The following is a 15,816-nucleotide window of genomic DNA, read 5'->3' as shown; positions in this document are numbered from 1 at the left end:
CACTTCCTTGAGTTGAAGATTCCAAGTTGGCACTTGGCACACTCACATAGAATATTTCATGTAACAATAAGCTGTTCTTGTTTCCAGCTCAGTTTATGCAGAACTAGAGATTCCCCAACACATAACTAAATGTTACTCTTGAGTAACCTGAAACTATTTGTATATTGTGAAGGGGGGGAGGGAAATTGTTTGCATATTCTAGAAATTAATAAAGAAAATAAGGTGAAAGATATGCAGAGATGTATGAATAAACCTTTTCAGTAAATGCAATTCACAAGTTTATACTTGTTCGGAAGTATTTCACCACAAATAGCTGGTAAATAGTCCATTACAGGAATTTTTCATCATGAATAACCATTAAATGAATTTGTATCACACAGTAATTATAGCTATCATGCTGATCATTTGATTCAAAATTATTTTTTAAAGTATATGCCAGTATTTTTAATCTGAAGAGCAGGTAACTATCTTAAAGAGATTCTTAATGGTAAAAAAAAATTCTGAGCTGTAGAAAGCCAGTACCAGCCAATGCTCCTTTAACAGTTTAAGTCTTCCCTCAGATAACCTTTTATAATTTCTTTGATGCTTAAGAAAAAATGCCTTTTTTAAAAAAGACTCAAACTATTCAAGAAGTTTATTTGAACACTAAATGTCTGCGAAACATTAGGCATTTGCAACGCCACTCCTGCTATGAGCCAATATGTTTTAGAAGTAAAAACTGTAGCTGGAAATTCAGGAAAAACATCCATTTTCTGTGATTATGTAACATTTGACCAGACAATTTCTGATTTGTTTGTTCGGTGCTTTAAATACAGCCACTGTGTTATGCTGACAGCTGTACAAAATGAAAGAGAAACTTGCACTTTAACCCATAGTATTGAGATTGTGGACAGCTACAAATGCAGCATTTGCATCTTCAATGCCATCCCAAGTTGAATTCAGAACCACCTAAACCCAAAGCAGCAGCTAGTTAAAAAAAGAAAACATAAGTCAAATGATAAAGCTACATAGTTTAGTACATTAAAACAAAACCAAGGACAATGGTATTTGTATAAGGTTCCAAAAATATACAGATGGGAGAGGAATAATCACTGTACACAACTCTGAGGTGGTTAAAGTGACCAGAGAGACTGAACAGTGCAAGACATGCTTTTCCAGTTACAAGCTCAAAACAGAAGTGCAAAAGAAATTAAAGCTTTGTCTGAAGTTATTTACCTTTTAGGATAAGGAAAGCTTAGAATATTGTCATCAGTGTTACAGAGAAATTTCCACCTCAACCTCAACACAGACACACAAAATAGTTTCAGTTTTCCCACAATACAGCATTTCACTCAAATGATGTCCCTCAGGCTTGGTGAGTGTAGGGACAATTTGTCTGATACGTGTTAGATGTTGGCCTATGAACCAAGTGAAGGACACTTCTCAGCTCTCCAGCTTTGGCCAACAATACCTGCCTTGCAGACAGGGTTCAAACTCTCCTGCCACTCACCTCCTAACACCACCTCACTGTAAAACAGCAGCTGTGCTGAAAGCAGATGCTAAGTTATGGCTGAGGAACAAAGAAATTGCTTTACAGGTCTCTGTGCTCTCTCCCAGAGTCTGGAACAATTTCAGGCAAGTGCTTTTGGCAGGCTGACTAAGCTGTACATGCATCTATCCATGCAAATGTAGAATATGGCTCCCAAGACCTAGAACCAGGGTGTGTGCATGTGAAGACTGGATAGAAGGCCCTTCCTTGTAAGTTTACAAAAATATATAGCCAATACTGTAGCTTAAGAAGTCAGTTTTACTCATTACAGAGAACCCCAAAAAGTATTAACTACTTTTCAGACATTCCAGACAAGGTCACTTGTAACAAAAAAGGTAAAGTTCTCAAAAACAAGATTTTAAAAGTGGATCTTTACTTCAAGTGAACAGGACATCTGTTTTTACGCTTAACTTTTTAGTCAGTTAAGACAATTTATTTAAGATTTTTTGTGAACATATGCATAAACACAAATAACTTTACTTTAAACACGTTTGCACAGGAAAAAAAAAAAGGTTAACCCTTCAAAACATAACAGAGCAGGTCTGGTTAGTATGTAACTATTGCAAATATTAAAGATTCTGTGCATTAGGCCCACCCATAGAGAAAGCAGGGGAAAAGTCAATGAAAGAAAATAACTGTTCAAGTCTAAGAGGTGTTTTGAAGAGCCAGCAGCTAAGTGACACCATGAAGCCGGTCGCAGTATCCAAACAAGCAGACCTGCTTGGGCTACTAGAGCAGTGTATCCTCCTGAAGGTGTCATTCACTCCCAAGTTATTTTCTGTTTCGAAGGCGCTTAGATTTCCTAGGACAGTCTGTGGAATCCACCGCCTTCCTCCGTTTTCTAGGAGATTGTTCATTTGAGCCAGAACCTGAGGAATTTCCTACTGTGCTCTCCATCACCTCTCGCAGCTTGCGCTCAAGCTCAGCCAACCGGGCATTCTGTTCACCTATGATTTGGGTTTGCTCAAGCAGTTTCTGATCTTGATCCTGGAGCTGTTTCTGTTGCTCCTGCACTTTGATGCGGAGCTCGGAGATCTCCCGCTTTAGTGCTGTCAAGCCCGTGCCGTTCGCTTTTACTTGCTGCTGGAGTTTGGTGACTTCCTGCCTGGAAGGGCTCTGCTTGGAGAACAGCTGCATTGTTGTCAGTGCTGCAGAAGGCCCTGGAACTTCAGAGAGAAGTATGATTAGTCCTCTAAAACTTCATGGTAAAAACTGTGTCCCAGTTTTCACACTTTGCTTATCCCTACTCCCCAAACATGAATCTGAACACCGGCTGCAAGTTATATGAACATGTAAACAGCTTTACAGTCATTTAAGTGTCTAAGAAGAATGTGTGGTAATCTCAGAGCACAATTTAATTTAAAATACTTATAGCTTTTTCAGCTTTTCCAGACTTATAGTCTGGAAAACAGCTCATCATTCATTTCCTGTATATAAGCCCCCCTCCTTTTGCTGTATCAAAAATTGCATAGAGATATTGTCATGTAGACTTAATGTCACAGATGTTAAGTCAAAAACCCACAACACATCTACTTAATACAGAATAGTTAGAGTAAATAAGTATCTTTCATTACAGCAGCAAAAATCTGCTGTCTTAGTTGCAGGCAGCTAAAGTTCTAAAATTTTCTGATTTGGGGCTTAACAAGATATTTCAGTGTAACTTACATTTTAGAAGAAAGGAATTTACTTCCCATGCTTCTTTAGAATCACTCTTCCTAAGTACTAAAGCCATACTGCAATCTGAGCTTGGAACTGTTGATTCTAATAAAGTTCCTGCAAATCAAGGAGACTAACAGCTACTGTATAATTTCTTTCACTTCTTCTGCCATAAAAGATATCTATCGCTTTTTCTGATATTTTACTCTTCAAGCAATGCTGTGCAAGTAAGATGCAACTTGTAAGTGCTGTGCAGACAGAACAGTCAGGAACAGCCTAGAACAGTCATCCTCCTTTTCCTCCTCTTTTTTGTCAGTTAGGATGCCAGCACAGCTACCATTACATGGCACTAAGGGGTTGCCATTGGAGACGTTATGCTCCTCCCTCAACACGAGACAGGCATTTTTATACACCTTAAAGCCTTGGCCTTGAAAAGCCAATGGACCTCAACTATGGTTTTGGGCAATACTTCCTCACCCAAGAGGCTCAGATTATATTAACATATATATTTAACATATATAATTAAAAAAAATTTAAACCCTATATAATTTTAAAAATGAAAGTATAATTAACAAGATATAATTAACAGCTGGTATACACATGGCTAAAAGGGTGGACAGGATATACAAGAAACAGCAAGCATCTCCTGCAGTTAGACCTATCTTTTTTTTTAAGATGTAATTTTTTTTTCTTCAATTTTTATTAAGTTATCCTTTTAGGGAGCTAATTTCACAGTTTCTGAAGCGTGAAGATATCCTGTACAGGGAAAATGCTACATTTTTACCAGCATTTTGCCTTTGGCCATCCAGGCAACTACCTTAGACTTAGGTTCACAAAAGTTCTGGAAAGACTGAAAAGATTATATGAAGGACCAGTTTAATTGCTTGCTTATAGACTGTTATTTTAATTATTGTCTTTTCACTGTTACCTGTAAGTATTTTGCTTGTTAGTGTACACAATAGTGCCCCAGGAAAGTAAAAAAGCACATACAAGTATGTTCTAGCTCTCTATGTACTACAACAGCTTAAGCAAATTCATTTGCTGATTGTCCTAAAAATAAAAGGCATCGAGTTGTCGTTTCATGTGCCAAATTTCAACCAAATGCAATGATAAAGTCTCATTCATTGGTGGCACAAAAGCGTTTGTTTAAGGAATACACACTATGCATAATTCTAACATACATTCAAGTGACTGTTCTTTTGGTAGTACAAAGGCTCCTTAAATTTCAAAGCAAATGAATTTCAATTAGCATTCTTAAGAAACAAGTATCATCAATATTTATGTAATAAAGCTCATATTTAAGGGAGGTAGCTTTAAAAACATACAGTGCTGTGAATTTTTACAGAAAAGCTAAATAAAACTTAACTATATGTTGGAATTAATACCTGGGGCAGTTCCTATCAGACGTCCCGATACATCTGACCCAGGCATCTTTCTTTTCAGTATTGGAACAATCTTCTCATCAAAATATTCCATAGCCATGGAGGAAATGTCCCTTAGTTCTTGAAGAACTTCATGAGCTCTCTGTGGAGCTCTTGTAGAGTTTACATATCTTAACACTCGATAAATTTCATCTATTACCTAAAACATTTAAGAATAATTAGGATTTTCTGATAAAGGCAAGATTATTTCAGTTCATTCTAAAACTTCTGGCATATTCAGGGGCTTTTACCACATAACAGTTCCATACCACTGTGTGCTTTAGTTTTAGATCAGCTTTTTGAAATGAAGTGCCGTTCATGATATATCAGAGAAGCTATTCACTTAATCTATCACAACAGCTCTCTTCAAACTCATGAAATAATGCTTATTATGCAAAATTTTGTTTTACTATAGCCATACTTGACTTCTAAGTTACATAATCTATACTCAGCAGAGCATAATAATTTCCTTATAGAGAATCTGAAGCAAGATACTCTAAGCCCCAATGCAGAGCAGTCACTACCCCAGCTACTTATGAAACACATAATTCAAGTAGCTAAAATTAGCATTATGTCAGTCTGAAGAGCTGTAAATATTTACTTGAGTCCACTTGCATACACCCAAAATAGTGCAAATTCAGATTAAGTCCAAAAGACATTAATTTAGAAAACATCAATCCACTACTGACAGAAAACATAACTCTCTTAACGGGTTTGGCAAACAAGCCCTTTGGTTAGGAGAGATACAGAGAGATGAAAGGTGTGTCACTAATCTATGAATTATAGTCTGAGCCACGTCAAGATAGGAGTGCTGGTCTCTCAGCCAAAACTACACAGGTTATTTCTCACAGGATTACAAATGGCTGAAGAGTTTCCTGAAGAACACAGATCATAAGGAGCTGTGTTTTGATAAAGGAAGCTTAGCTAAAAAGTTGCAAAAGCTAGACAAGATTAAAGTTTCTCACCAAGCAACAAAGTTACAAAAGACTTCCCTAATTTCACCCACATTATATCCTGTTAACAACAACATCCTCAATATAAAACCTGCAGCAGGACTCTGCTATCACCAGGAACACTCACAGAATGCCAAACCTCAAATCAGGGTTTGCATATTCTAACACAAATTCAATTCCTGGCAGTTCTGTGGCAAAACTTCTTAAGGGAAACAATGCAGGTGCGACAGAAACCACAGACTGTAAGTGAACACTAAGCCTTGAATCTGATTGACGAAAATATTATTCTCTGGTGAACTGGTAACTGCCTAGAGAGCAGCAGCTTTAGCAAACTCATACACTAAGTAAATAGTTAAAAAAAAAACCCAGACTTTTTAGCAGTAATATCGAAATAAATCAAGGTCCTTACTAGTCAGTGCCCATAAGGAAAATGGCTGGCAAGCTCACTTGCCCAACTCCTGCACACTCCAGGTCTAGACTGAGTAATGCCTTTCCATCTACTCTTCAAAATAGTATGGCAACATTTCTTTTAAGTATTTAATTTACTAGGTGAGTATCAAGGACTTAAGTTCACTTGACTTTGTTATATTCATTTTTTAAAAATACATGGTATATATAAAAATACAATGCAAAGTCATATAAGAATATATTACACTATAGTTATTTAATTTAAAATTAATTAAATATTAAGTCAGCAATAGTGTACAGAAAAAGTTACCTCTTCAAGACAAAAATACATTACATGCCCCCAGCCTACCCTACCACACTCAGTGCAAAAATGCCTGCATGCTGCCCCCAAATCCAACAGATAACTTTTCCATTCATCCCCGTGCAATTCAGTCATCTGCTCATGAAAACATAGTACCAACATATCCAAACCTTACATGGAAAGATCAATGAACAGAGCACCAGGCTGATGTTCACTGATCTCATTTTTCAACCCTGAGCTGTACCAATCTTTCTCTGACCGAGATTTTGTCAATGCCCCGTGCATCGTTGTTTTCACAGCTTAATAAACACCGGGATCTCCAATGTACATCTCTCTTGCATAATTCATATTTAATGCTGGAGTAGTGTACACCAGATGATGTATATTTAATGCTGGGGTACTAAACACCATAATTGTTCAGTGATATTCACATTTAACACACTTTACATTTGAAACTAATTCCACCTACTGTACAAAAATACACCACCCACTGTAATACTGAACAGTCTTTCCAGATACTAGATATCTTTATTCAATTAATCTGAGGTCCTCAAACCCTTAAGAAAGGTGCATAAAATATTCCTGATTGAGTGCTTAGTGTCATACACTGTCTAAATTATTACATCTCCTGATAGCCTGGATCACGTGATTTTCCTAAAAGGTTGTAGAGGATGTATATGCCATAAGTCAAGCATCAGAATTAAGAGAGAATCTAAGGGCAAACAGAGATCAAATTTAAAATAATTAATATTTAAATATAATCTGGTTCATTCATTTCAGACTGCCTGGTAAAACAGAGTATTGGCTTGTACATTTGTTTGCAAGTATCTGAAACACAGTTTTTACACATATATATACACACACAATATATCAATTTGCCACAGCTGTGTCAGTTAAGTTACACCATCTTATTTTTTAAACACAGAGACACATACACATAGTCTACATTTTACCTTTCCAGGTATGAAGCAACAGAGATTGGAATCCACATACTTCATGAAAGTCATATTCAACAGAGAGAGTCTTGTTTCCACAGCAGCGAGGATGTCTGCGTGGCGAGCTAATGAGTGATTTCTTCTTTCTGACTCCCGTCTAGAGGACAGACCATAAGGTGACACTCATTTAACAAGCAGTCAACAAAAATCCAACTGTAACATTGCTCAAGGTAATTTCACCCTTAAAGCCCTCTGAGGTTTGAAACTGTAACCACTAACATTTGTCGTCATGGAAGTAAGAGATACAGATTGAGAACCAGCTAGTAATAGCATACTTCACTTTCTTAGACAAAATTTGTTCTCTAAATAATTACTACATCTTATGTGATCCATAAAGTCTTTATGTAATTTAGGACTATTTAAGAACAAGCTTTCAGTACTAACTAGCAGCAGACACCGAATCAGTGTGAATATTTTCATCCCCCCCCATTCCTATGGTCAGCACTTCAATGCAATTGACACAATAAATGCAATATATTAGTAGTGCTTGCTACAAAGTTTAGGTTGAGATATAAGCTCTTTTGACAAAAGATCTCTGTGGTAAGTAGCATTTAGTTTCTTCACTTTGACTGGGAAATCTCATAGGACACAGCAGCAGCTGCACTTATTCACTGGAAAGAGGAAGAAATACATTGCTTCAGTGAGAAACTAGCTCTCAGAAATGCTCACACGTCGAATCCCTCTTCCTTCCCCCGTTTAATCCTTGTCACTGCTTTTCTTTAAAGCAGTCTTAGATAAATCATAAGTGAAGGCAGTTGGTCATGAAAAGGAATGGCATTTATTCATTCCTAGGAGTCCTTGCTTGACTTGCCAGAAGAGCTGAGTAATACAGAACACACTCTACTTGAAATGTCAGAGACACTTTCCACACCATTATTCTGTAATTAAATTTTAGGATCAAGGTGCTTTTAGAAAAAAAAAAATGAAAACCAAATGACTCAAATTTTCAAGATACATAAATGGAATTAGCCATTAAGAAATTCCTTTTCAATAATCTGCTTAAAAGAATCTAACACAATTAAATTAAATTACAATTTTAACTCATACATACCTTGGAAGTTGAGCTTTAACTTGCTTTTGACACAAATTGTGGTATCTTTCCACTTTCAGAAATCCCTGATTTAGCATTCTCTGGCAAACCAGGTCCATTCGCTTACAAACCTGTATTTAAGTAAAAAGAAATCTTAAGGCTCAATTAAGGTTACAAGTCACTTTTACTATTACCTTATCCATACTTGCTGGATAGTAAAAGACTCTCTTATTGTTTTTTGCTCCATTTCAATGAGCAAAAACTGCAGCTGAGATTAAGGCCTCACCATCTCCAACAATGGTCATGCTACTCCAAAAAGGAGCAGCTATGTTCACAAATTAATCTCCTGATATTGCCTAACAGGAGACAGTAGGCTGGATGCCACCCATATATAAGCAGATACAATTTCCTCTGGTTTTAATGGGAGTTTGTAAATGCCTGTGTCTGGCTTTTAGCTTGGTCTCCAGAGTGATTTCGGTAGATCAAGTTAGTATTTTGTAGTTTCAAAAAAGAAGCCTTTAAAGCCAAGAAATCGTGAAGGTTTTCTGCCAGTGTTTAAAGCTTATGTTTAGAAGTCAGCCACAATTAAATGCAAAAACATATGCAACACAGTACACATGAAACAAGATTCCTTTTTATATAAAAAAGTATTTTCCTCTCCATTTAACAGACCAATAGTCTCTTTCCCCTGCCTCCCCCAGAGATTTAGAGAGAAAGGACATTAACAGCTGCAGAAGATATAATAAACTGCTGAAGTTAAACCTTCACAAAGTTACCAGTTACAGGACAAAGCCAACTCGTACAAAAGTTTAAAGCCACTGCAATTCAGTTCTGCAGACAAAAGCTAACTGTTTTAGAAACTGTTTTGGGTGGTTTTTTAAGTACTAAAGTGCACAATTTCCACTTTGACCCCACATTCCAATGAATTAGCTTCTCTTTTTTTTTTTTAAATAAACACTCCTTTGCTTCATACACTTCATCTCATAACTTTTAAGTCTATGTAAGTTTATACCTTGAAAAAGAAGATTCTCAATTCTTCCAGAAAAGCCTGCCATTACTTTCTGTTTATATAAAAGGCACTACACAAAGAAGTTCTGCTTTCTGAGTCTTCCTCTAGTCACAGTTAGTTTAAGTTCTGTGAGAACTGACTATTTTCAAACAGATCTGTATTAACAAACCATTAAGCAAATACTGTGGATCTGTCTGTGCTCCTTGTTATTAGATTTTCCCTGTTAACAAAGGAGAAGGATCAGACAAGCGAACTACAGAGGTAGAGTCTCAGCACACTCTGCCCCACATTCACTGATCCAGTTAAGTCATCTCCTGAGTATAAGGAATAATGCTGGCCCTTCAACTGCAGGAAGGAGGAAACCGTCAGGTTTTTTCCTGAGCTAGTGGCTGTATTAAGAGTGCACAAATCTGATACTGTTTTCGAGCACAAGGCTTTACAGCTTTCTTCTAGTTCTAATGCTACCAAACCCCTGAACCAGGCGCTAGTACCTGCACGAGGGCTACGTCAGCTCTGCAGTTACTCGGCACAAGGGAAAAACAACCCTGGAGACACGATCGGCTACGGATTCGGAGAAAGCAGAGAGCGATTTTAACCACGTGCACACTGACATCTGGTGGCAGAAAGGACCTTCCAGTGTGCTGACCCTCCCACGGCCAAGGCACTCGCAATGGGTAACACGAACCGTTCTGGATTTTTTTAATCTTACTCATTTGCTGACACTACACAGCATGATGAACTATTTGTTCCAGTTTCTCGACATTACCCATATTTATGCCAATAACCAGTCTAGAACCCAAACGCCAAACAGATAACAGGTACCACCAGAAACAAAAAGTGTTTGTTTGCAACTTATTTTAGCAATCATCTCTTAATTCTCAGCTGGTTTACCATGTAAACTGTATGGCACCTGTATTTATAGGAATGATATACCTCTTCTAGACTGCACAGTCAGCAGTCATATGCAAAGTAGCATCATTACACTTTTAAATATCCATATTAGTCCAAGACGGTTTGATACTCACTATTCAGTGCACAGTAAGAAAGTAAAATGTTAAATTTCCTCATACTTGTATTTGCAAATTTTGGTGAATATTTTCTTATTCAAGTCAGAGAGCTGGAAAACCCTGAGTTTCCTCAAATGTCGAGTCCAACCAGCCCCTATGTTCAAATTTCAGGGCTAGAAAGATATTCCAAGTCCATGTGAAAAGCAGGATGAGAGGTTGCTTCTTCACATGCTGACTTATATACAATAACAGCTTTCTATGATCCTATGAACTAATTTTCCAATTCATTTGTAAACAAACTAACACAATCTACTAGCTCCTATTTCCTCAAGCATGTCTTATTTCTTCCAAGTTTCACTACCAGACAACCAAGTCCAAAGCAGATATAAAACATCCTAAAGTATTTAGAGTCACCATACGTTCTTTTTCTTAGGAACTACACAGACACCACCCTTCATAACTTGCCTTTCTAGGGTAAAGTAAGTGGCAAAACGTTGATGACTTCAGCAAGAATCTTTAAAATAGAAATGCCTGTAAATACAGATGGACTCCAACTGGGAATACTAAAGCCATGCTGTCCAAAGGCTATCAGTCCTTATTTGTGCTGTGCAGAAAACAAACACACAAGTTTTCTGCAGAATCTAAGTCACTTCTGAAACGTGTCAGAATCCAAGATAACCTTCTCTTCAGAGTGTGCGTGGAAGGAGGCTGTGGATTGCTTGGTTTTAATCACGACTGCTGTAGTCCTAACCTGAATGGAAGTGCCTTTCCAAGCTCAGACATGTGACTGCAAAAGAAACTGGAATATAAGAATTTCATTATTATCCCACTGAGGTAAACATTTCAAAGCTTCTGTAAGTCACTAAAAATATCCCCTTAGAAGGAGCCTTCAAAAGCTGGAAGATAGCTAGTTTCCATATCAGCATGCACACTAGGCTGCAGCTTGTCCAGAACATTACAGCTTCAGACATAAACATCTTCTGGGTTTTCTGTGTTTCTGTCATGATGACTATCAGAGAAAGTAAATGAAGTAAATACTCAAAAGGGCTGAAAGCAAAATGCTGCTGCTTTTCCTCTCATTCACTTTATCTGAACAAAATTTTGAGAGCTCAAGATTTACATAATATCAGACAAGACTGCACGCTGAATACCTATTGTTTAGTCTCTGTTACTTTAGATCTACTTCACTGCTTAACCAGTAGGTGCTTCATTTATGCTTTCAAATGCAGTAACACCAGGAATAGCAAAAAGCATTATGCTCAGGAAAGCAAATGCTTCTTTGCACAATGAGGGGCCCAGGGTCCTGCCTTGCCTGATGGCAATCATCACAAGCAGGAAATGTTCTTTACCTCATCCTTTGCTGACAGAAAAAGACTTCTGGATCTTAAGCCTGAGATTATGCTCTATATAAACAATACATGTTCCTATCTCCATTTTAATCTGAAAACGTCCTGGTGTTCCACCCAGGCAACTCCTTAGTCTGTCATCTTGTACACACTCTAGATCCAACACCAGTTCAATTCAAGGAATTTATTTTTGTTTATGGATCAGTGAGCTAAGGTGATCCAAAGTAGGATATCAGGACATCCATTTGTTTCAATGCTGCGATCCAGAGAATGCATCAGAGTGACTGATTTAGGGAATCCATATTTTGTTTGGGTCAATTGATGCCCTAGATCATATATTCCTGCCTTCCTCAAGTTGTTTTATCCCATGGGATACCACATTCTAAGGGATTAATGAAACTGCTTTCGGGCACATTTTTATGCTTAGGCATGAGACCTATGCAATTTAATCCCTGTCATTCAATTAATGTGGTCCTGCAATGTATCTTTAGCACAATACTACTTACTATAATATCCACTCATTCATCTTTGATATGCAACTCAAGTCAGTTCTCATAGAAAAGAAAAATTTACTGTTTGCGTAAGACATCGTAGAGCAGGAATATACAAGTCTTTCCCAAGGCTACTCATCGCCTTTAAAAATCAGAAAGTGATGAAATTTCATTATGAATTTATGCCTAGGCATTATTATTTTTAAAGGCTACCTTAATTCTCTGTCCAACAACACCTGGAGTTGCATAAAACATTCAGTGTCTGCCTCTCAGTGAACTGCCAAAAGAAGACCTTCAGTTCTGAACAGCCATCTGAAAGACCCAGCTGATTAAGCTTATGGGGTCAAAGCAGAAGAGCTTTGATTCTTTACTGCTGGTTGACAAAAAAAAGGGTACTTTCTTCTCAGAAGAATGCTCATAGTGAATGCCTTCTGATGAGCTTAAGGGAACAGTAAGGAATTTCATGGAGATAAATTTTCTTGGCTGTCACTGACTCTAAAAATAGGGAAAGACCAACTTAATAGTTTCCTTCATTTTACGCCCAGCATTGTTCTGTGTATGTTTCAGAGTTGACATTTATCCAGTCTGATTTTGTGTATTTCTGAAAGGGGCAGCCATCTTCTGGAAAAGCAAGCTTGGAGGTGCTACATAAGGAAACGTAAAAGTGTTACATTTTATTTCCCAGGTACCACTGAGAGCTAAACACCTGGTTTAGTCCTTACACCATCACCTTTCCTATTCTCAGCTTCAGTGCCAACACAGCATTGCTTACAAACACTAACTTGGTGCTAGAGACAGAGAAAGCCTTCTACTGACTGGTGAGAGCTGCCACAGGTACAATCATTTATAAAATGAATGGGAAAGGTGCAGCCAAGGGCTGTGTCTGGCACTGCAATACAGACCATGAAACACTAAGCATACCCAAAAGGTATATGATGTACTTCCCTTAATTCAAACTGTAAGTACCACCTGAGATCCTTGGGGCTGTCCTGTGCAGGGCCAGGAGTAGGACTTGGATGATCCTTGTGGGTCCCTTTCAACTCAGGATATTCTACTCAAAGTAATACATCTCTTTTACAGACTCACCACCTACTCTCACAGAAGAAGCAGAAGTCTTCAGTGGACTGACAGCATGCTCTAGAAATATTTAGAAACCGGTGTGCTTTGTGCAGTGTGAATAAGAACAGATTTTCTGCTTGAGCAGCTTTTTAAAGTTACAGTCAGGATGCAACACTTGAGGTTGCTGATCCAGGACACAAGCAGTCTAATTTTCTGCAGAAATATGCTTGAAATATTAGCCAGTTTGGACTAATCGAGTTCTTAAAACAGAAACAGTACAGTACATGCACGTTTACTAAGGGTTACATAAGCTGTGCATTAATTCCCTCACTATTATTCCATTTACAACCTCGCAGGAGATTCAGCTTATCGTAACATGACACAGTTTACATCAAGCTCCTTATGCGGGCAGTGAAATATTGATATACATTGATCTCATCACTGACAGCTGCACTTTTTTTGTCGTTATCAAGATCAGAGGTAGAGGTAACGTATTTTATTAGATCTACCACAATGACTGCAAGAAGCAGGCAGCCTTTCAAACAGACAAGGGTTGGGGGTTTTTTACATGTTCTTTTTTTGCCCTACATTTATTTCTAGATAGGTTTGGCTCTTGGAGCAGCAGGCTCATCATCTCCTACACTCCTTGGCTTAAGCTCTATAAGTAAAAATAAACACACCCATGAGACACAATAGACTACCCACCCCAAGCAGTCACGAGCAGAAATAAGCCTCCAGCAGCCCACTGTCTTCTCCCAGAGAACGAAAGGAATGAAAGAAGTAAGAGACGGTAACAGCCCTTTAGGAATGCGCGTACGGAGGCACACGGCGAGCCTGGAGAAGGGATCAAGCCGTATCCCATTCCACCCCACCCCACTCCCTTTCATCCAGCCCCTTCCCCGGCGGGGGTCGGCCGGTGCCGCCGACACCTCGGCACCAGCCGCTGTCCCGGCGGGCGGATCCCGGCGGCCCGACCCCGGTCCCGCAGGGGCGCTCCCCGCCTCCCGCCGCCCCTACCAGGCGCAGCTGGCTCGTCTCATCGTAGGACAGGAAGCTGAGGATGCTTTCGATGGCCACGATGGGCAGCCCCATGAGCGTGTTGCTCTGCGGCGGCGGCTCCATGGGCGCCAGGGTCTCGGCGGACTCCGGGAGGGGGGCCGGGGAGAGCCGCGCCGAGCCCGGGGCGCCGCCTTCGCCCTCCGACACGAGCCGCTCCTCCGGCGCCGCCATCTTGCAGCCCGTCCTTCCTCCGCGGGGGAGCGCGGTCCGCCCTCCTGTGACGTCCCTTCCGCAACCGCCGCCAACGGCCCCGCCCGGCATTCCAGCCGGGAATGCGGGGGTGCGCCAGTGGCTGTTGGGCGCCAACTGGCCGGCGCGCGCGACTCGTTCCACGGAAAGCCCGTTCCACGGAAAGCCCGTTCCCAGGCGCGTGCCAAGAGGACGGTGCCAGACTCTCTTCAGTTGTTCTCGGCGACAGGACGAAGAGCAATGGGCATAAACTAAAACACAAGAGGTTCCACCTCAACATGAGGAAGAATTTCCTTACATTGAGGGTGGCAGAGCACTGGAATAGGCTGCCCAGGGAGGTCATGGAGTCACCTTCTCTGGAAACATTTAAAACACACCTGGATGCTTTCGTGTGTCACCTGCTCTAGGTGACCCTGCCTTGGCAGGAGGGTTGGACTGGATGATCTCCAGTGGTCCCTTCCAACCCTAATGATTTTGTGATTTTCATCCTGGACCACCCTCTCTATGGGGAGCTTTTCCCTAATACCCAACCTGAACTTCCCCTGAGATGGCTTTACAGCATCCCATTGTTTCCTATGATTGGAGAATGGAGAGATCATGATCTCCCTCTCCTTGCTCCCTCCTGAGGAAACTCTGTGAGAAGGGCCTCCCAAAACTCCATCACTGCTGCTGCCCAGGAGTCTGGCAGTGCTCACTCCACTCTCTGGAAACAGCTCTGGCTGCACAGGCACAGTGGCCTCCCAGGAGAATGTGAGGCAGCTACAAGGTGGAAAAATACCTCTGTAGCGCCTACATGAGGTGCAACTTCATTTTTTTTACAAATGTAATCCAGGCTTTTATATTTTACCTATAGATGGGTGAACACCCTGTTTTGTGTTTTGAGTCCAGCCTGGCCCTACCCCTCCTTTCAGGAGGAGCCCCAGCAGCTGGTGGGCAGGGCGGGTTGCAGACCTGCTGACAGCTTTTGGGGGTCAGAGCCAGCTGGGAAAAAACTCGGCTTGAAATCAGACATTATCGAGCAGGCGGACCCAGAATAAAGCAAACTCTGCTCCACTATTCGACTTTTATCCTGCATATTACGGAGGTTTCTTTGGTCGAATTGCTGGGGCAGCAAAGGGATGGGACCAAGGGCTGTTTCTAGAGCATTTACTGGTGCTTCTGAGCACAGACAAACCATAGTTTCACAACCATTTTAGCCTGACAGAACTTGTGACAGCCACTGAAAAGGATGGTGCCAGCCTCCTCTCTGCCTTCAGCTGCTGCTGCTGCTTTGTTTCACATCAGCAGCATTGGGCGTGTGCTTGACTGGGGAACTGGTGCTGCTGAAGACTGACTTGCCAAAGAAAATCAGTAGACGAATGCCA

The 15,816-nt window shown here is 40.2% G+C and overlaps 1 protein-coding gene across 3 annotated transcripts; it reads right to left on the bottom strand.

The window, feature by feature from the left end:
* Positions 1-998: 998 nt before the first annotated feature.
* On the bottom strand, positions 999-14,645 carry FBXO28 (F-box protein 28). Of its 3 annotated transcripts, none has more exons than XM_027681865.1 (6): positions 14,222-14,645; positions 8,314-8,423; positions 7,221-7,359; positions 4,570-4,765; positions 3,194-3,301; positions 999-2,694 (listed from the first exon to the last, which is right to left on the bottom strand). In XM_027681865.1, the coding sequence occupies exons 1-6, from the start codon at positions 14,522-14,524 to the stop codon at positions 2,300-2,302; spliced, it is 1,251 nt and encodes a 416-aa protein (XP_027537666.1). In that variant the 5' UTR covers positions 14,525-14,645; the 3' UTR covers positions 999-2,299. The 3 variants fall into 3 exon arrangements, with proteins under 3 accessions (XP_027537666.1, XP_027537668.1, XP_027537667.1); XM_027681867.1 differs by lacking the exon at positions 14,222-14,645 and adding an exon at positions 13,910-14,038; XM_027681866.1 differs by lacking the exon at positions 3,194-3,301 and having other exon boundaries at positions 14,222-14,640.
* Between the last annotated feature and the right edge of the window lie 1,171 nt (positions 14,646-15,816).

This window comes from Neopelma chrysocephalum, unplaced genomic scaffold (assembly GCF_003984885.1).
Source record: "Neopelma chrysocephalum unplaced genomic scaffold, ASM398488v2 Primary Assembly neopelma1_61b, whole genome shotgun sequence".
NCBI lineage: Eukaryota > Metazoa > Chordata > Aves > Passeriformes > Pipridae > Neopelma > Neopelma chrysocephalum.
The sequence above is the reverse complement of the archived record's forward strand: the minus strand, read 5'-3'. Positions and strand labels throughout refer to the sequence as shown.